The 27442-nt window shown below is 49.4% G+C and overlaps 1 protein-coding gene across 1 annotated transcript in view; it reads right to left on the bottom strand.

The window, feature by feature from the left end:
• The window catches only part of SCN8A (sodium voltage-gated channel alpha subunit 8), a 58904-nt gene that overhangs the window by 26805 nt on the left and 4657 nt on the right, over positions 1–27442 (bottom strand). Inside the window, exons 2-12 of the mRNA XM_082496307.1 lie at positions 22852–23181; positions 12806–12923; positions 11514–11604; positions 11167–11295; positions 9050–9141; positions 4588–4809; positions 3765–3828; positions 2984–3125; positions 2006–2212; positions 1215–1502; positions 473–832 (exon numbers count right to left, since the gene is read on the bottom strand). Of these exons, the coding sequence (XP_082352433.1) occupies positions 473–832; positions 1215–1502; positions 2006–2212; positions 2984–3125; positions 3765–3828; positions 4588–4809; positions 9050–9141; positions 11167–11295; positions 11514–11604; positions 12806–12923; positions 22852–23127 (1989 nt within the window). The 5' untranslated portion in view covers positions 23128–23181. The remainder of the gene's footprint in view (positions 1–472; positions 833–1214; positions 1503–2005; positions 2213–2983; positions 3126–3764; positions 3829–4587; positions 4810–9049; positions 9142–11166; positions 11296–11513; positions 11605–12805; positions 12924–22851; positions 23182–27442) is intronic.

The raw sequence follows: 27442 nt of genomic DNA, 5'->3' as shown, positions 1-27442 counted from the left end.
GAGAGCTAAAAGATTGTTTGCATTTCCTTTTAAATCCCCAAATACTTTATCTCATTGTGGAGACCATTTGCAGCAGGCTTTGGCTGGTTTCCCCACTCCCATGCTTTCCATAGCGCCTTACGAATTGCCCCGACATACACCAAGGGCTCCCACTATTATTAGTCCTTTAATTAAGGACTCAATTCCAAGCCTTTTTTTCCCAGGAAGGCGGGGGAGGAGGATGGAGGAGGAGGAGGAGGAGGAGGGTCACTGAGTCTGAGAAGGAAAGAGGGGAGGTTAAAGCGCAGGGTGTTCAATCCAGTACAGACTTCATCGCCTGCGGTCGGACAGACGGACGCTCGTTCCGCCGGGGAGCCTGGTTCGCTCGGAGGACGGCATTCAGAAGAGGAGAAGGGGACAGACCGCCATGCCTACGCTATCTACTCACTGCCTTCCTTACACTGTCATCGGCAGCTGCCTTATCTATTTTCACCTCAGGCAGAAGGCGTCCCCCGGGCATGCTGGAAGGCGGGCCACCGATGAGGGACACCACGCCGTTGCAATCCACCGTGCTGTTCCTCTTCACGTTTCGGCGGAGGTTGGGGAAAATCCGGGAGGAGCGGCTGCCTTGGCTGTAGCCGCTGTAGCCGCTGTAGCTGCTCCTGCGGTCGCGGCCGCGGATGGGGATGAAGAGGGAGTCTCTCCTGCCTTCGCTTTCCTCCACGGTGCTGTGCTCATCATCGGCAAACTCGTTCTCCGAACCCGGGTCACGAAACCGCCCTTTGTAGCTGAAGATGCTGCTCTTGCTATTGTGTCGGGAGAGAAAAGGGGAGCCTGGGATGCTGAGGAGAGACTGGGAGGGAGAAAAGAAAGAATGACAAAGCGTGAATAGTATGGAAACAGTGCTGCAGTGCCGTCAAGTGCTGCTAACGTGGTTTCACTCCCTCTCCAGGTCTACACACACCATCACCACCTCGGCGGGGGCTATACTTTAAGAGTTGTTCATCCTTGGCTGGTGGAGCAGAAGTTATCTGGCGAGATTCCCGGCTCTCAGGACAACTCCTGCCAGGGTAAGTGTGTCCAAGGGCTGTAAACTTGGTCCGTAAGTGCCCTCCTGATCCACTGCGAGTTTATGACAGTGGGCAGATTCCTTTGACATACTAATCAGGATCTAAACTAGAATATTATCCCGACTACCAGAAAGCATAAACATTAGCGAAGGAAATTAAAACTACCTGGTTCATGATGGAGAACTTCCTTCCCAGCCTGTTATCCGGTAGCCTGAATGCCTTCCTCCTCATGCCATCCTCAGACTCAGACTTGAACACCTTCTCATTGTCACACTTCTCCTCTCCTTCTGACAACTCCTTGTCCTTTCGCTTTTTCCTCCGGTTTCGACGCTCCTTGGCACTCTTGGAACTGAGTTTGGAAATCTCGGATGAGCTCCGAGACATCCTCCCCCCCCCATCATCTTCCACAGCATCTTCAGAGACGGTCCCTGCCGAAGTGACCATGGCGGCAGCCTGAGGGCGAAGGCAAGAAAAGGGAAAATAAATCTCATCTTACCGTGATTTATACTCCATTCTCTGCTTTAAGAGTGTGGCTTAATGCATATAAGCACAAGTTTTTGGGGCAGGACTGAGACGTTTATTCTTTCTCTTGGAAGAAACTTGCAGCCAGGACTTGTATAAATTTTTTACAGTCTACTTTTGCAGGTAGAATAACCTCCCTCAGTCCCTCAGCTTTGTTTATAAGCATTTGATAAAGCACCGGCAAACGCGTACCTGTCCGTTTTAAAAATTCCTTAGCAGAAGGCAGTTTTCCGATACAAAATAAACACAGCAAGCTTCAGGAAAAACCAGCAGCGGCCGGGAAGAGAGAGCGAACAACGTCACCCCAGTCAGCAGAGACCGCGACGCCAGGGCACCGCTGCATTTTTTGGTTGTGCATCACTGCTCTGTACTAACGGGCACGTAAATCTTAAAATATGTAAACGCATCAAAAAATATACCATCAAAACACTCACCTGTGCTTCTTCCTGCTGCTTTTTCAGCTGCTCTAACATGGCCTTAAATTCCGCCTCTTTCTGCTCTGCCTCCTCCAGCGTGGCCTGGTTCTGCTCTTCATAAGCCATAGCCACCACAGCCAAAATTAGGTTAACCAGGTAGAACGATCCCACAAAGATCACCAGGACAAAGAAGATCATGTAGGTTTTTCCAGCTGCTCGTAAGGTCTGGACGCAGAAGAGCACGGCAGAGGGAAGAGAAAAGGAAAAGGGAAAGCAATTTCAGAGCGGCGCCTGATCGGCGAACTGAGCCCAAGTTTTTTGACCTGAATGCTTCTAAGAAAATATAGCGGTGCTGAATATTTAACTTCTCAGCACTTCCCCTGCAAAGCACTAAGACGCTGCACATTCATTAGCAATAAACACAAAAGGTGACATCCCTCCTCTTAAGGGAACATCCGACGGATGCAAACTGAAAAGGATTCACAAGTACAGTGGGAAACTCAATGCTTAGACTCCCTTAAACCAAAACAAAAGAGAAGAAAAGCCATTTCAGCAAGGTCCCCAAACCGTCCTCAGGTTACAAGGAAACACCCTGCCCTCCAAAGCGCCCCGGCACCTTCTGCGAGCAGAGCCGAACTGCTCACAATCATCGAATCAGCGGATGGTTCGGGTTGGAAGGGACCTTCAGAGGTCATTTAGTCCAACCCCGCTGCCGTGAGCGATCTTCTGCAGCAGGGGGTCAGGTTCTTCCCAAATTAATTCACAGCTCAGCTGCAGGCACGCTGAGGACCTACCATCCCTCCTGGGCTTAAAAGTCCAACACCCGCTCACCGGTGACGTCCCCTTCCTCCTCAACACACACCACCTCATTGTACACCTTTACTGGCAGTTGCTCTTTCAGACAGGAGGAATAAAGTAAAACTTGACACGTTTTCCTTTCCTGTATTGTCCCCAGATCCTCATCTTGTATAACACCGAAGCAAAGTGTTTACTTACTAATTGATACAAGTTTTCCCAAAAGTCCTGAGTCATAAGGCGAAATAAAGCCAGAAAAGCCCAGCTGAAAGTGTCAAAGCTTGTGTAACCGTAGTTGGGGTTCCGTCCTGCCTTCATGCACGTGTAGCCCTCCGGACATTGGCTGTGAAGACGATGAGAGCCGTTTCAGGCAGTAAAAGGGACAGAGCAACGTCCGCATTATCCATGCTTACGGAGATTTTCACAACCCTCCCAACAAAGGGCATGCGTTTTGCTTTCCGTGTCAAGTAAGAACGGCACATGAGGAGACCAACAGAGAGGATCTCCAAAAAGCCCCGTTATCTTTGTCCTATGGAAACAGGACGTGGCGATGTGTGGCTTTTCACCCCACGTCGGCCGGAAGGACTAACTTTTGCCATAGGTGTCTTTAGAGCTGACGGACTGGGTGAAAAACCAGTTGGAGGCAATGGCACACGGAAAGTTTCCATTTCTGAACCTCCATCCCCTACTTCTCTGATATTCTCATGATTGGATTGAGAGGGGAATAGTGCCACTAGTGACCATCCTGAGACGTCCCTGCCTCCTGAGAGGACACGGAAAGTGTCAGCTTGCATTGTACTAGTCAAACAGATAGTAACAACAGATTATTAATAATTAGATTAAGAAACGAGACATCTTTTACATGCGACATAACACCAGAACCAACAAAGGAAGCAACAGCAAATATTCCGAAGGTTTTGCCATCATTAGCCGACATCAATGGTAATTAGAGCCTCTACTTTGAGCAAAGCTCGACACTCACCCTGCATCCGAGCTGTTACCACAGAGCAAAGGATCAGGGGCGCCGGGAATTATGTAAAAATTTGCTGAAGAAGATGAAAAAGAAAAGATTACATGCACACACATGCAGAGTTAGAGGATTTAACACGCTATAGTGCTATAAAAACCTTCCCTGAAGTGCCCTCTAGATCCCCTACTGATGAATTTATCAGTAAACTCAGCTTTAAATAACATTAGCCCCACTAATTGTGCCGGAGTTTAAACACTTTTCTGGAAATCAGTATAGCATTTTGAATAAAGATTTGAAACGAGCTGATAGCACAGTAGAGAAGCTCAAAGTGGAGGAAGAAATTAAGTCACAAAAACTTGGAGGTTGGTTCCTTGATCCTCTGCAGCATCACTTCCAGCTCTGAAATCCTGCCAGCGCGGGAGGATGCCGCAAAGCAGAGACGGGTACCAACAGCTTCAGGGGCATTCTCCGGAGAACCGGCAAAACTCAGGGAGGGACGTGACATTCAGCCCAGCGATTTAAACGGGCAGAGTGACTTCCCTTTTACCGTATTTAAACAGTTTTTAATGAGAAACAAAACAGAAAAAAAAAAGTATGTATTTTTGACAAAGTATTTAGCTAAAAGAGCACAGCCAAGACCTTCTAAAAGGAGGAACCCAATTAAAAACACCTCAACAAGGCCAGCTTTCCAAAAAACTGAATAAAATCTGAGCAAGGGGTTTTTAACTGCGCAAAGCTGGACACGCCACGCTATAAGCCGTGTCAGAAATCCCGGTCAGCAGCATTAACTCAAGTAAGAAGGATTTTCAGGGAGTATCACTGCAGAAATACCTACACATATTGTTGGTGTATTCCTCCCAGTCAAAGCCCCTAGAGCCGTTATCCAGGTAAGTCTCGTTCACGTTAATTGGCCAGATCACACACTTGTTCCTTAAATTGCCCATAAAGAGCTGCAACCCGATGAGCGCAAAGACACTGAGACAAAACACTGTCAGGATCATTACATCCGACAGCTTCTTCACAGACTGAATTAGGGCACCCACAATGGTCTTCAGGCCTGCAGAGAAGAAAACAAGACTAGAGATCACTCCTGTAGAACGAAAAGACGTCAACGATTCAAACACAGACAGCACCTTCCAACCGCTATAGGGTGGCGAGAGATTGTTGCTATAAAACGGGGAATTCCTTTTCCCGGGAACCGCCGCTCCCACTCGGGTCTGTCCACACAGGCCGAGAAAGGTGGCGGAGGCCCCAAGCTCAGGGATTTCGGTGGTGAACTACCGAGAGTTGGAACGAAGCGAGAGCCCAACGTTCGTGTCCGAGAGCACCCGAGCCTGGCGGCGGAGGGTGAGGGGCGCCCTGGGGTCGCCCAGACAGAGACCTTAAATTAAGGTCCGCTGCCACAAACCCTGCGCTGAAGCCTGGTTTACTGGCACGAGCTACAACCGCTTACAAACATCAAATACCTTTCGACCTGCCTACGTCTGAAGTTCCCACTGCTTAATTAAAGTGTTTCGGCCTTTCCCCGTCCTTTGCGGGAGCTGAACCCGCCGTTCAGACGACGGGTTTTGCTGCGGGCAGGGCAGGGCTGGCTCCTCGGGTGCCCCCAAAGCCGTCGGGATGGGTAAGGGGCAAGGCTCAAAAATAAAAGGAAGCTCAGGCATAAGCCAAGAAGTCTGCCGATTTTCCAGCCCGGTCTGTTCTGTAAGAGGAACCTCCCGTGAACGGGAGGAAGAGCGCAGTGTTCGCGCTGTCGGGAGCCAGAGCTCAACAAGCAGGGACTGGGCTGCAGACACAGCACGGGATTTCCTCAGCCTTTGGTGCCAAGTAGGAAGATCCCACATTTCTGAGTGAGCAGTGGAGGAGGCTGAAGGGAGGAAGGAGGGAAAAAAAAAAATAATAAAAAAAAAAAAAAAAAAATCACAGATCCAGCTGGATTTGGGGCTAACCAGACTCTGGCTGAGGCCACGGGAGCATTCTGCGATAAACCTTTGACAGGAGCCCTTTCTGTGCCAACCGAGGTTTGATCCCTATCAGGAACGTAAAGATTCAAAAATACATAAATAAAAAGGAGGAGCGATATTTTTTTTTTTTTTTTTTTTTAAAAAAAAAAAGCCTTTTACTTCGCTCTTCAAAACTTTTCATCAACGCCAAAGCCCTCCTCCGAGGCAAAGCGGCTCTTTGCTGTCAGATCCACAGGCGGACGGCCGCTCCAGCGCCGGCTCGCATGCTGCTCTCCACCGCGCCGCGCATGCAGCCTCGTCCGCCCGCCTGCAGCTGTCTGGGTTTGTGCTGCTCTCCCGCAGGCAGGGGAGGAGGAGAAGGGGCTTTGCAGCATGACGATAAACGGGCAGCAGGAGCGTTCCCAGCGCGGCGGCGGGACGAACCCGGCTGCTGGCCGGAGCCATCGCCCTCACGCTCCGCAGACCCGGATTCCTCCGGGTGTCCTTTAATGTCGGCGCGTCACGGCTGGCAACGCACGGAGACTGGCGGCATTAGTCAATTCAAATACCAATCGCTCAAGCGCCAATTAAAAATAAAATACCTTTAGACCAGCACAGAGTTTAACGCGGTCTACCAAGCCTTACGGTGAAAGCGGTATTTTGATGTTTTAGCTCGTAGGTGCCGCAGTCTGCTCCTGCCACACAAACCCATACAGACCCGCCACCAGCCTGGAGTTTTGTCCAGTGGTACATTCTGGTAATATTTCCCATTTTTATCTTGTCTAAAAAACACACTGAGGATAATTCCAATTATTGACAGAAGATATAGTTTGCACTCGTTGTAACACCAAGATGAGTTTCTCACGAGCTCAGCACGGTGTTAAAATTCCCATTCCATTACATGCGCTGAAGCAGAAGGGGAAACCCCTTTATATTTTAATATTAAGCGTATTCTAAAAATCACTTATTCCCCAAGACACGATAGCACTAAAGCCCATAAAGAGCGCTCTGTGCCTAAATTCATATTCAATAACCCAAAAGGCTCATCACACAAATGTTTTACATTCCTCCCAGTTAGTCACAAAATGGGGCAGTTTGTGCTGGACCTATGGGCTGCAGAACCCAGCTGGGGCCATCCTATCCCAGAGCAAAACCAGTACAAACAACAACAGTTTTGCCATTTACAGTCCCAGCCAGGGGGTGTGCAGCGCGTCCAGCACTCGGACAGGAGCCCCTTTAATAAAAGCGTGCGGCAAATCAGCCCTTGAATAAAAGGTAGGGCTGCACCGAACTTCGAAGGGCTCAAACACACACACGCTGTCGTTTGGAATAAAAGGAAAACTCCATTAGTTTGGGGCAGGATGGAGAGAACGATACAGAACTGAACCGTTCCGCTCCTTTCCGCAGGCATGCTGTCACACATTTAGCAACCAGCTCATTAAAGTTGCATCACCTTCACTTTGCTGCGATTATGAAAGCAAAACACACACGGAACTTATTTCAACATCGATGCTTTTCTTCGAGCAAGCCGGTTAATACCTGTAGCAGGCTGACAGAATCGCAACTGCACTTCAGATCCGTCTAGTGCACTGCGAACAGCAATTACCAAATAGCTTTTGCTCTCTGTGTGTGCACTGCCAAACATTAAGGAAGGCTAAGTAAGAACGTTATTCTAGCATTCTCTCATTCGGTGCAGGGGAAGCGGGTGCCACTTAAGAACATCATGCACGACAGCCATGTGCAGCCGATGGGGTTAGCAGTCTGGAATGGGGAGACAAAAGTGACGGCCCCTACAATTCCATAGGCTCTTTTCTGGCAAACGTATGTGCAAGTGCAGCCTGAGAAAGCAAAAGAGCCATGATCAGTCAATACGTTCGGAAACAAAACCACAAAGAAATAGAAGACCAAACCTCATCCAGTGATTATTTCGGGTGCCTACCTCGAGACGGGACAAGCACCTGAAACTGGAAAGCTAGGGATGCTCCAGTGCCTATGAAAACTCAGCCTTCAGCCTGATCTTAAAATTAGGGGCACCTTTGAGAAACCACCTGCAGAAGACTTTCCTATAGAAGAATTCAGGCTCAGAATCATATTCTTGCTCCACAATGCCTGCATGGTCTCGTACAATAAAGGCAGGGCCATCGCTTACCCTCTGACACCCAATTAGTCTCTAGAAGTGGCTTTGTAAGTGGTGGTCCTGCAAAGCCCAGCTCAGGGGGGGACACAGGGCAGGAGTTGAATCAGGACTTGTGGCCCACTGAAAGCTCAGCTTTGGGCCACCCTGTGGCACTGACAGCTGACAACCGGTTCCACTACAACATACAAATGCAAAAGCTGGGAGTGCCAACGCTCCGTTTACCTTAGCCTGTCTCAAAATGAGCATCAACTCTTTCTGAAGACGGGAGGTGAGCTTGTTGTCATTATCAAGATGACAACCTGCCTCAGATCCCATCTGGCCCCAGGGAACTGCAGCGGCCTCAGGCAGAAAAGTTTTGACCTTGGTTGGGTTTTGCTCACCTGCTTTACAAACCTATTCCCAAACCAGCTGGAGAAACACTGACGATAACGGGATGATTTGCTGAGCAAGAAACTGCTCAGGCTGAGGTGGGAGTGCCCGATCCTTTATTCGTAGAGTCATGAAATGGTTTAGGTTGGAAGGGACCTTCAAGACCATCCAGTTCCCTGCCCTGGGCAGGGACACCTCCCCCCAGCCCAGGGTGCTCCAAGCCCCGTCCAACCCGGCCTTGAACCCCTCCAGGGATGGGGCAGCCACAGTTTCTCGGGGCACCCTGCGCCAGGGGCTCACCACCCTCACAGTCAGAAATTTCTTCCTAACAGCTCACCTAAATCTGCCCTCCGGAACTGACCTTTAGGCCTGGCTCTCATTTCAGAGATCGGATAGCCACGTGCGTGCACAGGGATAAAGAAGTGAGGAACAGCAGACTGTTTGTCCCATAATTTGATGGCCCAGAAGCCGTCATTTCAAACTGCTCTGTTTATACAGACTGCAAAGCCCATCAAAAATATCCCAGTGCCATTTCGGAGAAATAAGCGATGCGGGACGGGAGGGGAGATGTGGAAGGATACACACGCAAGACGAGCCTTTAATGCGTAATGGTTCTCACCTGGAATAACAGAGATAGTTTTCAAAGCTCGGAGAACTCTGAAAGTTCTCAATGCTGAGACATTCCCAAGGTCCACAAACTCTGTGACATATCTGCAATGAGGGAGGTCACACACAAAAAACACAATGACAATACACACACCAAAATAAAACACCAACTACAGACAAAGCAGTACATCACTCACAGGGGCCTGCACCCGACAGCTAACACCAACCGGAGGCCGCCTTACCTGGAATTACAGAAATAGTTTTCAAAGCTCTCAGAACCCTGAAAGTGCGCAGAGCTGAAACATTGCCTAGGTTTACAAACTCTGTTATATACCTGCAGAATTAAACCAGAGTTAATGGCACCGTTGGGGTCACCTTCCTCGTCACATAGCTGTCCGCTCGTAGGAAACAGCTTGTAATTCACAACGCTTTAGAACTGGCATTTAAAAAGAGAGAGAGACACAGAGTTTCAGAGCCAAAACACAGTTTAAGTCTCTCCAGGCTGCGACCAGCTCGTCCAGGCGCGCGGTTAGACACCTGCATCCTCGCCCGTGCAGGACTGGAAAATTTAACGCTATCTCTACATAAAGCGGTAATTACAAAACTCAAAATACGCGAGGAGACTTGGTGACGTCACCTCAGTCGAGTGGTTTCGGGTATATTCGCCTCACTACTTGTTTTTAATAAAGCACGATCAACTTTTGCTTTGATTAGCGTCCTTCTTTTTGATCCTTTACGCTTTGCTACCTGTCTTTGAGGCACAGCTCGGTGTGATTATCCCCGCTGCGCAAGGGGATAAACCCGAGGTACAAGAGGCTGAGCGCGGGGTTAACCGAGTTATATTTTACCACAACTCAGAATATTTCCTCCGTGCCGCCTTGGGGAGAAACACGGTATGAAAAAGCAAGGAAACGCACAATATTCAAGATTCCTCCTGGTGCAGAAAGGCCACCACGAGCGCTTCATAAAACAAACAAACAAACAAAAAAAAAAAGTGGTATTTCAGTAACGCAGAGGTTTGCTCTAGCCCTTGACACAAAAAAAGGATTGTACTGGAAATCTACAGGCAACTCACTGGAAACTGGCGGGGGGGGGAGTCAGACCAGCTACAGATTTAGCACGTTCATTTAAGAGCGATGCATTGGGCATTTTAAAGCCATCGAGAAACAAAGGAAATAACTAAATCGCAGGTGGGATTCGGTCTGGGTGCTCAGAACCAGGAGCCCGGACGCCACCGGCGCGTTTACAGCGCTCACGGCAGAGCTCCAGCCGTCCCGGAGTCCAACCGGTGCGTCTGAGAGCCACTCGTTATTTGCCTTTCGTGTACAACGTCCAACACTTTGCGTAGAATTTAAATACACAACTAAAAGGCAATTCGGAAAAGAGCCGAAACTCAGGAAAATCAACCACCTTGGGTGCGGAATCCAGCCAAAAAAAGGCATTTTATAGGATTAGAGCATTTTTCTGCAATTAAATTCAAGTGCTCTAAACCCTTGAAGATGAGGCTCCTGAGCCGTCCTACACGAGCGCTCAGTTTTCATCGGCTGTTGTTGACTAGGGGAGCCCAAACATGCACGCGTGCAATATCCCAAAAACAAATGTAAAAGAAAAAAAAAAAAAAATAATCTCTTCTATCGGCGACCCAGCCTGCCGGTGTCACACCCCCGGTGTTCCCCAGCGGCACTAAGCCCACGCAACAACCAGCACAGGCAAATAAGGAAAAAAAAAAAAAACAAAAAAAAACACAAACCAAAACAAAAAACAACCCCAGAAATCCAGCGTGCTTCTCCTGGTGCAGCTCCGAATTCAGACATCCCCACGAATCCTCATTATCAGACCAACGCGGGTTGATCCGGCACAAGAGAAAAAGAACGAGGATGGAAAATAAAAAGCATCTCCTTTTCCGACACTGCTCCCTCCTTCCTCTGGAATGGGTTAATAACTGTTCAACCCGACGTGGCACCCCGGGAAATTTCCACATGGGAGCCCAAGGAGGGAAGGAGGGGCAGAGACCGGAATTTAGACGTACGTTTGGCTCCTCGTCCTGCGCTCAACAGAGCAAACTGCCCCTCTGGCACGTGAGCAACCGAAAATGCCAGGCACTGTTATAACATCTTATATTAATAAAGGCGGTTTTCAGAAAATTGTATTTTTTTGCAGCAGCAACTCCACTAACTCCACGGAGTTGCGCTTTAGAGCTGTGACTCCGTGCCAGGCTAAAGCTTGCTTTCGAAAGAAATCTTTCGGGGATCCACTGAAGTTTTCCTGAGTTTTCCCCTTACGCACCCTCCCTCCTCCTAAGGTCCCCTCCCCTCCCGCATGCCACAAACACCTGAAATAATCTGAAAACGCAACTTACGCCATCATGATCACACTGAAATCTAGCCAGTTCCACGGATCGCGTAGGAAAGTGAAGCCGTCTATACAGAAACCTCTGGCAATAATTTTCACAAGCGATTCAAACGTATAAATACCGGTGAATGTATACCTGTTATGAGAAAGAGAGAGAGCCGCACTCAGAAGTTGGTAGAAATGTCACTGCGGTCATGAAAAACCACGAATTACAAACACTTCTGTCTAAACAGAGTGGCTATAAAAGACGACTGGTACTCATGCGAACTTAAAACCGCGAGTAGGAACAGATTTCTCAATGAAAGAAAAACAACATCGGGTGAGATTCTTAAAAACACAAGAAACGTTACTTACTCCACATTCTTCGACCATTCGGGCGGGTTACTAAAAGTCATGAATACACAGTTGGTCAAAATAGTGCACATAATGATCATGCTAAATACTGTAGAACAAAAGTCAAGGATCAAAGGGACACCAGCGCGGCTCTTCACATCCCCCGGCGCTCCCTAACCACCGCTGCACTGCAACGCAATTCCACCCTTTCCTGTCTATTCGCTGTGGACCACAAATATGAGCCAAAGTGCTTCCAGCAGTCACGGGACGTAAGACCAGGGGCGACTATATAGAAATCATATTTTTACATCACCATCCAATTTCTTTTACATTTTTCGGGCGTGTCTTAGCAATTCAAAAATCCCGTGCCTAAATGAAAATGTCTTCCCAAATAATTCCATCTATTCAGTAACATCAAAATATATCGTCTGCTAATATATCCGACAGGAAAGCACCGCTGCAATCCGTGGACACCTAGGATTTAGCTTGGAGAAAACCTTAGGCGTCTTTCCAAGCATCTCGGCTCCCTCTGTGCCTGCAGGATATGAGACACAAGCCACGGAAAGCATTCCCGGCCTCAGATCCCAAGTCGAGTTGGAAAAGGTGGAAAAGCTTTCACTTCAGATGAGATGCAGGATACAGAAGCCTCTAAACCAACAAAGGAATGGGTTTCCTGTTTAGAGTCACTTTCCAAAAAGAAATAAATAAAGAGGGCAAAGCGGCTCATCCAATACACTCCTTTCCCCCCCTCTCCTACCACCACGTGCGGAGCTGCTGCCGAAGCTGTCGGAGCCGCCTGAAGCCCCGCAGCGGAACATTTCGGGATAGCCTTGCCAGTGGAAGGAAGTTTGAGAGATGCCAAAAGAGCAAGAAATTAGTCAGCGTCTAATTACATATAAGGTATCTTTGGCTCCTTCTCCAGATACTAATTGTATTTAACCGTTTCGGCAGCCAGTTAAAGCTCCGCTCCTCTTCATGTGAAGCACAACCTTAAATCACATCTGTCCCAAAACTTATCAATGGCCGTGCGCTGATACAAGAGCTGACACAGATAGGTGCAATTTAGCGGGGGAAATAAACATAATGTTTACTTGATGGGACGTGTCCAAAGGACTGTGCTTTTCATTAAAAAAAAAAAAAAAAAAAAAGAAAAAACCCCAAATTTTTGTGTCTGCTGTGAGGCCAATCCAACTTCAGCGGGTGCAGAACTCTTAACTCAGAGGCGCTATTTGAATTGAGCAATAAGGCAACAGGTAAGAGAGTTTTCAATGAATACACAAAGGCAAAAATAACTCTGTAATAAAAAGGATATGAATGTATCAAAATTTTAATAGCTATTCTTCTAAACAGATTAAAAGGACTTAAAATGTACAAGGCAGGTGTGGCACTAAATCGGAAGAGTGTTTTCCCTCTGTTTAGTACTACAAAGGTCTGTAGGAGAGACAAAGACAGAGAGAAAGAGAGAGAGAGTTAATGCATGAAAATCAAAGCATGAATTGTACAAAAAAAAAAAAAAAAGACAAACAACTTCCATGGTAAAAAATAGCATTTTCTGCTTTTTTAAAAGAATAATCTCTTTTATGAAGTTCCCATTAGGGTAAAACATACCTACCAGTACATCACGAATAATTCTACTCCAAACCGTCCGTTTCCTTGAAACCTCAGAGGGTGCAGAGGCAAGATCTCCCTCCACGAGAGAGACGCTCACCACGCGAGGGCAGAAGCGCCGTTATCCCTATCGGACAGACAAGAGCCGGGTCCGGCTGCGGACCCAACGCGGGAGCAGAATTGGCAGCGGAGCCCCGACCATGCCCCGGCGCACGGGAGCATCCCTCTGGCACAGAGCCTGAGCCCCAAACCTCGCTACGGGCTCCCGCGACCGGCCGTGGCTTTACCAGACCAAACCTCACCCGCGAGGAAACATCCATCCACAGGTCAGCAGAAAGAATATGTCTCGGTTGAGGTTCTCCTCCTCCCCCGGCAAACACAAGCCGGACACCCACTGTCCCCTCTCAGGGATAATTCTGAGCACATCCCATGTCACTGCGCCAGATCCCAGCACAGCCATGTGCTCTCGTTGCCTTTAATTAGCGAGATGTTAAGGTTTAAGGCTAATTTATACAGAACCTGTGGAATGAACCACATTAAGTGTGAGGCAGAATCGATCTCCGCTTTCCATCACCAACTCGAAAATACAGAAACCACCGGGAGAACCACACGCAGCCATCTGGAGAGGCGGAATTAGAATCACAGAATGGTTTGGGTTGGAAGGGACCTTAAAAGTCACCCAGTGCCACCCCCTGCCCTGGGCAGGGACACCTCCCACCAGCCCAGGGTGCTCCCAGCCCCGTCCAACCCGGCCTTGAACACCTCCAGGGATGGGGCAGCCACAATTAGAGTTGCAGCCGCTCGATACCCGCACACTCAATGCGCCGACCGCTCGGCACGGAGGAAAAAAAAAAAGCAAATTTATGCGCACTGAGAAGCCAGAGCCCCTTCCCCGGCACCGCTTTCCCATGCAACGTTCCCTGCGGGACGCAGCAAGGTCAGGGAGGCCAACGGATGGAGCGAGGCCGGACTCGCCGCGGGCTTGCTCCCCGGCTCCAGCCCTCCGCTCAGCACCGGGGAACCCACCAGGGCTCTCTGCCAGCGCCGTCACCGTGCTTCCCCAGGGGACTCACTCACGAAATTTGTCATTTCCCTCCTAGTAAGCGAAACAATGGATTTGAGCTCATTTGGCTAAATTAGACCATCGAGCAGTAAATTATTTGCAACGGAAATCAAAATCAGATTGTGGTCCAGCACTGAGTGAGAAAGATTAGTTACCAGAACCACTAATGCGTCTCCCAGCAAAAGCACTTTAAAGCCAATCCCGGACAGCTCTTAAATTGCAGCATCAAGAATTAATGAGCAGATTACCTCGGCGCGTAGCAATATTCTAAAAGGCTGTAAGCTTTTCAAAAATTGCGGACTACAGGGACACCCGATTTTAAGAAGCAGCTGTCCCTCCTTCCCCAACACCACCAACTTTTCAAGATTCGCACACCATTCCTTTTTAAATCTTTCACTGTCCCCTGCAGAGCCTTCGGAGGAGGACACCCATCACGCGGGGATGCTCACGGGCTCCAGCTGCGTCCCGAGCACAACACCGAGCTCTCAGCTCTACCACATCCTTTAAGCAATGAAATCACCGATGTGACTGAGCTGGACAAAGACAGAAATTCCCCCAAAACCCCATGCGGTGTTTCCGCGAGGCGGCTCAGTTTCATTACGCCTCCGTTTCTACACGGAGAAATCACTAACACCATTCTTCACGCGGGAACGTGCACACAAGATGGAAACCAACCCCAAGGCTCTAGACCTGCGCTAGAAGAGTGAGCCGGACCCGGTCGGGGAAGGTGCACGGGGGGGGTCAGAGTCCACCTGCCCCGACACGCTGCGGGGTTACGTGGAAATACACTTTTTCAATAGGGATCCACCCAGAAATGTGGTGTTCCCTGTTGGAATATGGGCTGTTTCCTCCAACGATCAGGGCAATCGCCTACCAAAGGCGATCTCCACGTTCTCCTTCCCAGCTTGGTCCGTCATCTACTCCACGACCTCACACAGGGCAGCTCCTTGACTTCTCCTCTACGCTCTGCCCAGCTTTCTCTTTTCCAGACCGTAACGCTTGTTGAACCTACTCCTGTCCATAAAGCCGCCGTAGCCGGGCCTCTCGGTACCACCCTGACCCCAACCAGGCGCCGTGCGCTCCAGCCGGCTCATCGATCCTGACAGTTCCCAGATCCGCTGCTCCAGTTCCCCCGTGTGTCCCATAAAATCCTGGGTAAATCCCCGCTTGGCTTTGTCAATAGAAAGAAGAGCACAAAAGCCAAGAAGTGTTTGGCCACTTAAAACCTTATCTTAGTTTTTCTTTATGCTGCTGACATATTAAAACTCAATTTCAAAATGGCTGCATGCTCTTAAAACGTTTGCTGGTTCGGGTCCAAGAACATCTTTAAGCCCTTTTAAGATCTGCTGAGGCAAAGCTCAAAACTCGGAGAAAGGCAATACCTGGAGAACGGCGTTCTGCAGTCTTCTTCTAAGAGATGAAGACTGGATGAACTTCCAAAGGTCTCGGTTTGTTGTTAAAGAGATGTGAAAAAGGCTTTGTCCGCTTTAGTTTTTCTAACACTGGCCGGGCATCTACGCTTTACAGAAACCCCCAAAATAATTGTGATGTAAAAAGAAGTAAGAGGACAAAAGAGAAGTCTTCGCTAAACCAGTTTGAAAAATAGGGCATTAAAGCAGCTGTGCTGGAGAACACGACAGAATTGATGGAGTGACGGCAAAAAGCGTTCCACTCCTATGAAGACTTAAAATACTCTGGCTTCACGCGGGTTTTACATTCAGCATTTCTGTAATGGCTGAAAAGCGAGGAGGAGTGGGCAGAAGATTTAAGAAGAAAACAGCTTTATGAACAGCCTAAGAACATATGGAGCCATGTTCCTACAGCGGTACGTGACGACTGCCTTACTCGCGGTGCTGAGCAGGAGAGAGCGACGACTTTCTGTGACACCCTGAGCAAGTCACTTTAACACAGCTATTTTCAAAATTAATTTACGGGGAACTCTGGCACCCTGTAGGCTGAAGAAGCATATACAGAATTAAACGTCAACGCAAAATATTTTTCGAGTCTGTTTTGGCTCATAGAGGTGGACTTCCTAATACAGAAACCACGTTATTTAATATTTATTTTTACTTCCCCCCTCCCAAAAAAAGGGGACAATTTTTTCCTTTATTAGTAACTTATTCTTCACCACTGAAAAGCTTATAGGGGAGAAAAGTATCCGCCGCATTTTGTTCCTGCTTTAACCTCGTTTCAAGCCCAACGTAGGAAAAACCCCCGACATTTTCTGAAATGTATCAAATAAAAAAAATTCCTCGAAGATGTATTTTAAAAAAAATAAAAGATTGTTCCGCATGCAGTACTGAGCATCTAATCTGGATTTAAGTCTTAACGACATCACAGTCTGCCTACGTAAGGAAATTCACTCTGCCTCTGAAGCGGAAGCGATTCTCCTCCCTTCTGCTCATCCCAGTGGGCTGCAGCCACGTTGGCGATGGCAGCAGAGGCTCTCTCGCCTCCCGGCCGTGCCACACGCGGCGCACGCAGACCGCTCTGCGTGTCACCGCGACACTTGGGACTGGACACAAGCCGTACTGTCATCTGTCGTCTCGCAAACTGCCACATAACAGCAAACAACTCGTGGCACACCGCCCTCCATCCAACGCCCAGGAAGGACGGGGGAGAACGCTCCCCTCGCTTCATTCTGCCGTGAGAGCAGGCGGAGAGCAAGGAGGGGCAAGGTCCTCTCCTGCTCCTTTTAAGGAGATCTCTCATACTGGAGATCTCTCATACTGGAGATCTCTCATACTGGAGATCTCTCATACTGGAGATCTCTCATACTGGAGATCTCTCATACTGGAGATCTCTCATACTGGAGATCTCTCATACTGGAGATCTCTCATACTGGAGATCTCTCATACTGGAGATCTCTCATACTGGAGATCTCTCATACTGGAGATCTCTCATACTGGAGATCTCTCATACTGGAGATCTCTCATACTGGAGATCTCTCATACTGGAGATCTCTCATACTGGAGAGATCACAGAATGGTTTGGGTTGGAAGGGACCTTCAAGACCATCCAGTCCCACCCCCTGCCCTGGGCAGGGACACCTCCCCCCAGCCCAGGTCGCTCCCAGCCCCGTCCAACCTGGCCTTGAACACCTCCAGGGATGGGGCAGCCACAGCTTCTCGGGGCACCCTGCGCCAGGGGCTCACCACCCTCACACTCAATTTCTTCACAATATTTCATCTCAATCTCCCCTCTTTCAGTGTCAAACCGTTCCCCCTCATCCCATGGCTCCCCTTCCTGATCCAGAGACCCCCCCAGCTCTCCTGGAGCCCCTTTAGGCACTGGAAGGGGCTCTCAGGTCTCCCCACAGCCTTCTCTTCTCCAGGCTGACCCCCCCCACCTCTCCCAGCCTGTCCTCCCAGCAGAGGGGCTCCAGCCCTCCCAGCATCTCCGGGGCCTCCTCTGGCCCCGCTCCAACATATCTGCTACCCTGTCCAGGGAGGGGAATATAAAAGGAGAATTATAAAATCATTGTGGCTGGAAAAGACCTTTAAGATCATCAAGTCCAACCATTACCTAACTCTGCCCGGCCCACTTCTAAACCATGTCCCTGAGCACCATATCTAGATGGCTTTTAAACACATCCAAGGAGGGCGATTCAACCACTTCCCTGTGCAGCCTCTTCCAGCCTTTGATATCCCTTTCAGTGTACAAGTTTTTCCTAATGTCTCACCTAAACCTCCCCTGGCAGAACTTGACGCCCTTCCCTCTTGTCCTATCGGTTGTAACTTGTGAGAAGAGACCAGCACCCACCTCTCTACACCCTCCTTTCAAGGAGCTGTAGAGAGTGATAAAGTCTCCCCTCAGCCTCCTTTTCTTCAGACTAAACAACCCCAAGTCCCTCAGCCACTCTTCATAAGACTTATTCTCAAGACCCTTCACCAGCTTCATTGCCCTTCTCTGGACCCTCTCTAGCACCTCAACATCCTTCTTATACTGTGGCGCCGAAAACCGAACACAGTACTCAAGGTGTGGCCTCATCAGTGCTGAATACAGTGGGACAATCACTTCTGTAGCCCTGCTGGCCACGCTATTCCCCATACAGGCCAGAATGCCATTGGCCTTCTTGGCCACCTGGGCACACTGCTAGCTCATGTTCAGCCGCTGTCTACCAACACCCCCAGGTCCTTCTCCGCCGGGCGGCTTTCCAGCCACTCCACCCCAAACCTGTAGCGTCCATGGGGTTGGTGTGGCCCAAGTGCAGGACTCAGCACTTGGCCTTGTTGAAGCTCATTCTATTGGCCTCGGCCCATCGATCCAACCTGTGCAGATCCTTCTGTAGAGCCCTCCTACGCTCAAGAAGATCACCACTTGCACCTAACTTGGTGTTGTCTGCAAACTTACTGAGGGTGCTCTCAATCTCCTTGTCAAGATCATTAATAAAGATATTAAACAGGAGTGGCCCCAACACTGAGCCCTGGGGAACACCACCTGCGACCAGCCACCAACTGGCTATAACTCCATTCACCGCCACGTTCTATAACTCCATTCACCACCACGTTCTGGGCCCGGCCATCCAGCCAGAAGGTATTAGATGGACAAATCATCCCTGTCCTTCCCCAGATGGAGTGGAAGAAAAAGTAACATTAAACACACAAGACCTGGAAAAAGTAATTAGCTTTCGGAAATAACGATAAAAGGCTGAGTTTTGAGATGGTCCCGATTCCTCCCTGCGTTTCAGTGACTTCACTGAAATGCAAACCCCGCTAACAGCATTGTGACCTTGTAGGGCCACTACCTCGCCCTACAGAAGTCATCAGTGAAGGCTCTTTGAGGCACATGCTAGAGCCAGACATGCCTCCCGCCAGCTGGGCTCTCACCCCCCCGTATTTCCCCAGTTCCACGCAGTCAAGGTGACATTCTGGGCCGGAGGGCCCCTTTCCAAACCGCGCATGTGACCTGACAAAGCTGCAAGTCACTCCATTGGCACATCCGCACTGGGAAGATCCTCAGGTGCTCATCTGCAAGGTATAGGTGACCTCACAGTCCTGCTCTAGCCTCAGATGTTCACGGATGTACAGACAGTCTTCTACAACTGCAGGGTTGATTCTTCCATTGAAATCAATCCACCTAAACTTACATGCAGTCTCAATTCCCAGGATATTCAGCAACCTTCTACTGCCTCATAAGCCACCACAGGAGCATTAGCACCTTTACCTTCTTCTGTAGCAAGTGTGAGATTCATACCAATTGAGCAAAACGGAATTTACTTGAGGGAAACGACCACAACCTGGCCAAAGTCTCGTTCAACGAGAAAGAACGGGGCAAGGAGTTGTTTAGCAGGAACGACAGCCCAGGCCATAAATGGAAGAGAAAGGAGGAGAGGTCTAAAAGATGGAAAAACATTAAAAAATAGAAATACTAATAAGGGTGCGGAAATAAAAGAGGATGATGGTCCTTACCTCTTGCTTAAGCAAACACTGAAGGAAGACCAGACTATGGGCAATGAGCTGCTTTGCTCTCATTGCTAGGGATGCTCACATAGGCAGCTTCCCCGAATTTTGTTTGCACACGTAAACAAGGAAGCCCGTGAACCTGCCTATTGGGGTTTTTTTAACTGAAACATTTCAGGTTTCCACAACAAATATCATGGACAAGTATTGCTTCTACCACGTGCTTCAGGCCAGGAATTGGAAGGCGATTACTATCCACAAAACAAAGAATCATGAAAAATCCTCTCTGTTACTTACATAAAGACAAAAAGGACCTAAATCCACTCCAAAATCTGCTACCTGTGAGCAACGGGACTTTCCGGCTTCTCCTAAAAGTCATCACTCCCCGTTTGTAAAATGAAACTGAGCAGAGAAAAAAGAAGCAGCTCGGACAAAACCATCACGTGCCGGGCTGGGCTCCGAACCCCGAGTTTTGACTCCCTGCGCCATGCTTCTGTTTCTAGGTCACACTGTTTCTCCTTTAAATATCAGTTATCAGGCCATGGGGAAGTTCAGCTCCTCAGTTAAAATGCAGTTTCAGTTTCCTTAGATAAACCAAGATCACTGTGTCCTACTGCAAGGGAAAGCAACCAGCTGATCTGTTCCTATGCACGCTGTACGTCTAGCTTGAAAAGAAAAGAGCTATGATGCAAAGCTTCTGGCAAATGCTGGAGAGGGGACAAAAAAAAAAAAAGAAAAAAAAAAAATCTTGGAAAACTTCCCATGATTCAAGCAGATTCGCAATTCCTGATGATTCAGAGAAGGGCCTTTTTTAATGGCCTTAAAAAAAAACCTCTTTGTGGGAAGTCACTGACTATTTGAAGCAGCAGAGAAGGAGCGCACACCGAAGCTACGGCCACACTGAAGTGAATGCAAAAGGAACAGAGCCGGTAAAATGTTCATCCAGTGCTTATGGGGGGAGCAAGGCTCTTCTCACGGAGCAGCAATACGAGGTTGGCAGGGCTGTGTGAGCTTGTCTCCCATCTCCAGAACCTTCCCTTCCATCTGCAGCTGCTCCAGCTCTGCCCGAGAGCTCGTGTCCCTACACGGTGAGCCAGCAGAGACGGCTCTCTTCTGGAGACATGACAGATGCCTTCAAAGTTGGGAATGTGGCTTACTTTTCTCTAAAAATGAAAGATTTATTGATAGTATCATAGCATAGTTTGGGTTGGAAGGGACCTTCAAGACCATCCAGTCCCACCCCCTGCCCTGGGCAGGGACACCTCCCCCCAGCCCAGGGTGCTCCAAGCCCCGTCCAACCTGGCCTTGACCACCTCCAGGGATGGGGCAGCCACAGCTCCTCGGGGCAACCTGCGCCAGGGGCTCACCGCCCCCACAGGCAACAATTTCTTCCTAATATCTAATTGAAATAATTGAAATCCCCCCTCTTTCAGTTTAAAACTGTTCCCCCTCGTCCTGTCGCTGCACTTCATGATAAGGAGTCCCTCACCATCTCTCCTGTTGAATTGTGTTGGGAGGCAAATACAGAGACCGAAGAAGCGTGAGGGCTACGGGGAAACTCTGCCTCTGACTTCTGGTGAGACAGGGAGACAACCACGAAGCCTCTGCCCAGCGCTCCGGGAGGTGGCAATGCCCACTGCCCTTCAGCACTGCTCTCCTGTTTTAGCCACGAAGAACGCAGCCCAGTTCTCCCACATCGCTTCAACTATGTGAACACCAAGAGGGCACAAAGCACTCCCGCTCGGAGCTGCGGCCACATTTCACACCTCCTCTGGTCGGCTGCAAGCGACCACGCAGCCAAAGAGATCCTGGGAACCACTCTCCAGCCGCAGGTCTCCCTTCCCCAGCCTGCCCACACCAAAACCAGGCAACACCAGGTTTGTTTGACAAAGAGAAAAACCTTTGTTTAATAAAGAGAAAATATTCCTGGGGGATAAGGTAAGCTACCTTCTCACCAGCAACAGCAGCTGCCCGCACATCTCCTTCAGCACACCACCACCCGAACACCAGCCTGCATGGCACAAATCTCCGTATTTCATAGAATCATAGAATTGTCGAGGTTGGAAGAGACCCTTGGGATCATCGAGTCCAACCATCTACCCTACTCTACAAAGTTCTCCCCTACACCCCCCTACACATTTCAAAGCCCTGTTTTGAGCTGGTACCTCGGCTCCTGCCACCACCGACACAACAAATGAGCATTAAACTCACCAGTGTAAAGGCAGAAAAGAACGATCAGTTATACCCAACGTTAGCAGCAAATTCAGCTGATTTTGTGTGAATAATGCCCTGCCAGTCACAGAATCGCTTCTGAGCACGGCAATCAACATCCACCCCAACACAAAGTCATAAAACATTTTGTTACCCACAACAAGTTGCTGATTTCCCATGACAGCAATTCTACCCAAGTTAGGAACAGTCACATCACAACTGCTGTCACGTACACAGTCGAAGTCCAGCTTCTCAAGTGGCTCAGCCAAGCCAGAGTTACAGAATCACAGAAGGGTTTGGGTTGGAAGAGACCTTTAAAGGTCTTCTAGTCCAATCCCCCACCACAAGCAGGGGAGGTATACAGATGGTAATCATCTCGCCTTATTCAAATTAAATTTCTATCAAAGCAAGCAATGAAATGAAACAGTAGAGAAGAACTTCAGTTTTAAGCCATCTAGCCTTCTGAGAAAATCAGTGACCATGCTCTTCCTTATTTCACCAGTAGAAGATCCCTCCCCTCCATTTCCAGCAGAGTCTTTGCTTACTCACCGTTCCCTCATGACACCACTTCATTTCTCAATACATCGCGGCACCCATAGATGCCTCCTCCCATATCACCTTAATTCCACAGGCAAATATTTTAAAAATAAAAATTACGAAGGTGAAAGCGAGTTAATTAGTTAATTAGCGAGTTAATCTCACTTCTGTTTTGTTATGATTCTATATCCCACTGCTTCATAACGATCAAGTTCAGACAAATTCCATGCAAGTAATGAAATACATGCTTAAAACCGTTATCCCCTCAATTAAATTCTTCTTATTGGCCTCCTGGTTAGAATTGGCACATTAGCACAACTTTAAGTATTTTTGGTTTCCAGACCTTGCGCTCCAACTCCATCCAAGCAAGTGCTTAAAGATTGATCACATAATCTCTATTAAACCCCAAAGAAAAATATATAACAAAACAAACAAGCCCCATCCAAAGACTCCATTTTTGTCTTCTACTCAAACCATACCCAAACCTGCAAATTCCTAAGAAAGAGGCGGTTTAGCGACTTCTTTCTTGCAGACTCACTTTCTGGGTCATGTAATAAGGGTCAAAGTCCTCCAGCGGTACAGCAACCAGGCCTTTGGGGATGTCCCCGTAGATGAAAGGCAAATTCTTCCCCGCCTCAAGGTCACTGTTTGGTTTTGGTTTGCTGTCTTCATCATCGTCCCGGTGGCTGCTGTCTTGCTTTGGACGCTGCTTCTTCTTTAGTTCTGCGATGTGTTTCTCGATGTTAGCCAGAGACTCCGGAGTGAAGGGTTTAAAACTATCAGGGCCTGGTGGTGCGAGCAGCCGTGCTGCCATCTTTTCATCCTGCAGCAGCTTCTTTAGGTATGTCGCACCCCGGACCGGTCAGCTCTGCGGGGAGCAAAGAGCACAGGCAGAACAAGGTCAGTCACGGCAGACAGACAGACAGACAGCACTGAAGAGCCAGCGGCAGCCCTGCCCTCCAGGTCCTCGTAGAGGGGGACAGGCGGACCGGCTGCTTTCCAGTCCCAACACCAGCTACAGGGGGATGCGCAGCGAGGGCTGGGCACTGGGTGAACCTGCCCGTCCCACCCCTGCCTGTCCCATGGCTTCACCCAACAGCACGGGCAGAACCGGCACGCAGAGCTCATCACAGAATGGTTTGGGTTGGAAGGGACCTTCAAGACCATCCAGTCCCACCCCCTGCCCTGGGCAGGGACACCTCCCCCCAGCCCAGGTTGCCCCAAGCCCCATCCAACCCGGCCTTGAACACCTCCAGGGATGGGGCAGCCACAGCTTCTTGGGGCAACCTGCGCCAGGGGCTCACCACCCTCACACTCAACAATTTCTTCACAATATTTCATCTCAATCTCCCCTCTTTCAGTGTCAAACCGTTCCCCCTCATCCCATGGCTCCCCTTCCTGATCCAGAGACCCCCCCCAGCTCTCCTGGAGCCCCTTTAGGCACTGGAAGGGGCTCTCAGGTCTCCCCGCAGCCTTCTCTTCTCCAGGCTGACCCCCCCACCTCTCCCAGCCTGTCCTCCCAGCAGAGGGGCTCCAGCCCTCCCAGCATCTCCAGGGCCTTCTCTGGCCCCGCTCCGACAGCTCCGGGGCCTTCTGCTGTGGGGACCCCCCGAGCTGGAGGCGGCACTGCGAGGGGGGTCTCCCCAGAACGCAGCAGAGGGGCACAATCACCCCCTTGCCCTGCTGGCCACGCTGCCGGGGATGCAGCCCGGGATGCCGGGGGCTTTCTCAGCTGCCAGCTCACATTGCCGGCTCATGGTGAGCTTCTCATCTGACACCCCCAAGTCCTGATCTCCAGCCACCACGCTGATGGCTCTCCTGGTTCAGGTGCCTCCTGAAAGCTCTGCTCAAGATTACAGAAACCGTTCTTAAAAGCAACTCTGTCAAAAACACTACTTCCCTGCGGAAATGATTCTACCAGTCATTGCTCTCCAGCAAACTAATGATTAGATAAAAACTATTATTAGATAAAAATTCCAAGACAGCTCTATTCCCGGGGTGGGGACAAGGTATTTGGTGGCATCTAAAGAGGGCCACTAAGAAGGGTATTAGCAAAGAATTCCTCTCAATTCAACACAAAGGAGGAGTCACCCGGGGCTGGGTTTAGGAGAGTGCAGCAGCCAACATGCTGAGCTCTTCTGAAAAAAAAAAAAAAAAAAAAACCCAAAACCGCTCCTTAGTGTCCTATCAGATATTATTGCAGTTAAGGAGAAGTTTCCTTAACGACTTTGGCACACGTTGGAATGGCTGTGCCCGGGAGCACTCTGAACGCTTCCTTAGGTAGCACCAAGACCTTGGTGGGATCGTCTCCGCATCTCTGCTGTGGGAAGTCAAATCTCACCCTTTTGGTTTACATATATATATAGTTATCAGGGTTTCTATTCCTTTCAGGCCTTAAGAGTGAAATAAGTTTACAAGACTTCCAGCAAGTACAATATTAATTTCTGAAAGTTGAATGTCATCATACGCAGGTTAGACCTTTGCATCGGCTGCTGCACGGCAAACGAGCGCTTCTGCGTGACAGAAAGAGAAGAAAGGGGAAGGGGACGGGTTGGGGAAGCACAATGGAGGACCTCACAGAGCTGCCGACCCACTGAGGAGCACAGACCCCCGACGGGACTTTCCCCTGTCCCTATGACGGGCACCTCGCTCTGCCCCCACTCCGACGACGGAGCGGAGCTGCGGGGACGTTCGTTCATCCGAACCCAGCCGCCTACGAACCCTCTGCAGCTCTGCACCTCTTGCCAAGCTCTCGCTCGAGAACCAGCAGCAAGAATATAGCGCATTTCTGAGCCACCGGTACCTCCTCAAGCTTTTCACACCCCGGGGAGGAGGCCAGGAGAGGAGAGGAACCACAGGAACTGATGGAAGAGCAGCGCTGCCGGCTGGAATAGGACCCGGCCCTGGCACGGCTCGACACGCCGGGGAGGAACCCAACCACCAAAGCAGTGATAAATTCGAGAGAAAAGGCAAAATAACTGCAAGTGTACAGTACAGAAAAAATCCAAAAGCTATGCAGGATAAGATCCTTACAAGTAAGGAAAAAAAGATCACAGAGGTCAGATCTTTTAAGCTAACACGCGCACAGCAACAAAGTATGTATTGATTTGGAATCAATCAATCTTTCAGAGATTTGGAATCTCTGAAAGAAGAATGACTTTTCACTGCGGGGGCGGTGAGCCCCTGGCGCAGGGTGCCCCGAGAAGCTGTGGCTGCCCCATCCCTGGAGGTGGTCAAGGCCGGGTTGGACGGGGCTTGGGGCAACCTGGGCTGGGGGGAGGTGGCCCTGCCCAGGGCAGGGGGTGGAACGAGATGAGCTTTTCAGTCCCTTCCAACCAAACCGTTCAATTATTTTAAGACTTTCAAATTCCTTGAAAACTGTAATATAGGACCGAATCACTAAAATTGAGGTATTTTAGCGTGATGCTAGCCACCAACGGTCTTTCCAGCCCTTGGCTTTGAAGAACTGTTCCTGCGGGAAGAGCTGACAGAGGCAGAGCCGCCACTGAGCCAGAGGCTGCTCCGGCCCAAAGGACGGGCTGGCACACGTCGGCCCAACCTCGGCAACGGGCACACACCGGCCCCAAGAAACACAACGCCCTACGGATCACAGGGACTTCATGAATAAACACAGCATAGAAATAACGGAGCCCTTTATTTATTTTTTTTTTAAGAATACCTGGAGATCCCAGCCCTTAACGCAGCACCCGGGGCATTCCCAGCTGCCACAACATCTGGCGCAAAGTGCCCTTCCACGGGATTTCAGGTTATTCCTTGCAACTGCTTCGCTCCGATTCCCCTACAAATCTAAAGCTGCACCACACGTGGCGGACTTCACCAAACGCTGGTTCCGTCTCAGGTTTTATTCGGAGATCCGAAAGATTTAAGTACGGATCTCCCTCCCTGTGTAACTACACAGCGCAGCCGGAGCTGCGATTCTTTTCCCAAAATCTCGACAATGCATTTCTAGAGTAATAACAATAAAGACTCAAAAAAAGGTGGCAAGAGAGGGGGAGAAAAGTCAGTATCTTGGTCACATTATCTCCAGAAACACCACAGGATAGCCTGCCGATATTAAGGAAAAATTAATTTATTCTATTCTTGCAGCATTTGCATGCCTTTAATTACCAAATTTCCCACATACTGTGAAACTATAGAGCAGCATTGGGGATGTGGTCTAATTGAATGGCACAGATAAATATACGAGGCCTGAATTTAGAAACCAAAGTAGCTCAGGGACACAGCATAAAAAGGGGAAAAAAAGAAATGACGGCACAAACGAATGCCTGATTTGTATGCACAATTACACCGCCGGCAACCGGAAGCTCCCAACTAATCTGCTAAGTGTTTAAAAAACAAAATAAAACAACACTTCCCCTCCCCTCCCCCCCCCCCAAATCTGGTACCCCACTGCCCACCGCAGGGGGACTGCAGAGAAGCCATCAGGAAGCCCAGAGAGCGGCTGATGCTCCCCCCGGCTTCGGAGTTTGAGTTTGCCTCCCGCGACTCGCACCGGTCCCCTCGGCACCCGGCGCACGGACCCTTCTACGAGCAGCAATTCCTCCCGTTTGGGCATTCCGTCCTCCCTCGCAGGGCTCTTGCTTGTTTAACGTCAAACCGTCAAAGCAATTTCACTTCTTGGGAAGTTCTTGCCTGTCCTGACTTTCTTTGTTTTCCCAGTAAATTATCCCACACTAAGATAACAGACAAAACTGGGATGTAAACTGAAAGGATGGGAGCGGAATGTTTATTTAATTCCTTACATCAGATCCACATGGCAGTTTTTATATCTTTGATAGCTCAGCATTACACGTCCTTACCGTGACGAGCCACACCGCGCAGCTCCGACAGCCAAACCCTGATCTTCACCTTCACCCAGCGTACACAGGCAGGGTCACTCACAGAGCTAATTTTACTTAAAAAAAAAAATAAAATAAAATAAAATACACACACCACCAACAAAACAAACCCATATAGATAAATGGTTTGGGCCACCTCCGTGACAGCAGCTCCCCGGGCTCCCAGTGCACAGCCAACGCGTCCGCAGCCCCGGCAGCGGGTAAAGCCGGGTGCAAGGAACAATCTGGGTGTTATCGAAGGAAAAAAAAAAAAAATGGCCAGAGTGTCAA

The sequence above is a fragment of the Vanellus vanellus genome (genome assembly GCF_965231255.1).
Source record: "Vanellus vanellus genome assembly, chromosome: 28".
Taxonomy (NCBI): domain Eukaryota; kingdom Metazoa; phylum Chordata; class Aves; order Charadriiformes; family Charadriidae; genus Vanellus; species Vanellus vanellus.
This window is presented reverse-complemented; position numbering and strand designations above follow the sequence as displayed.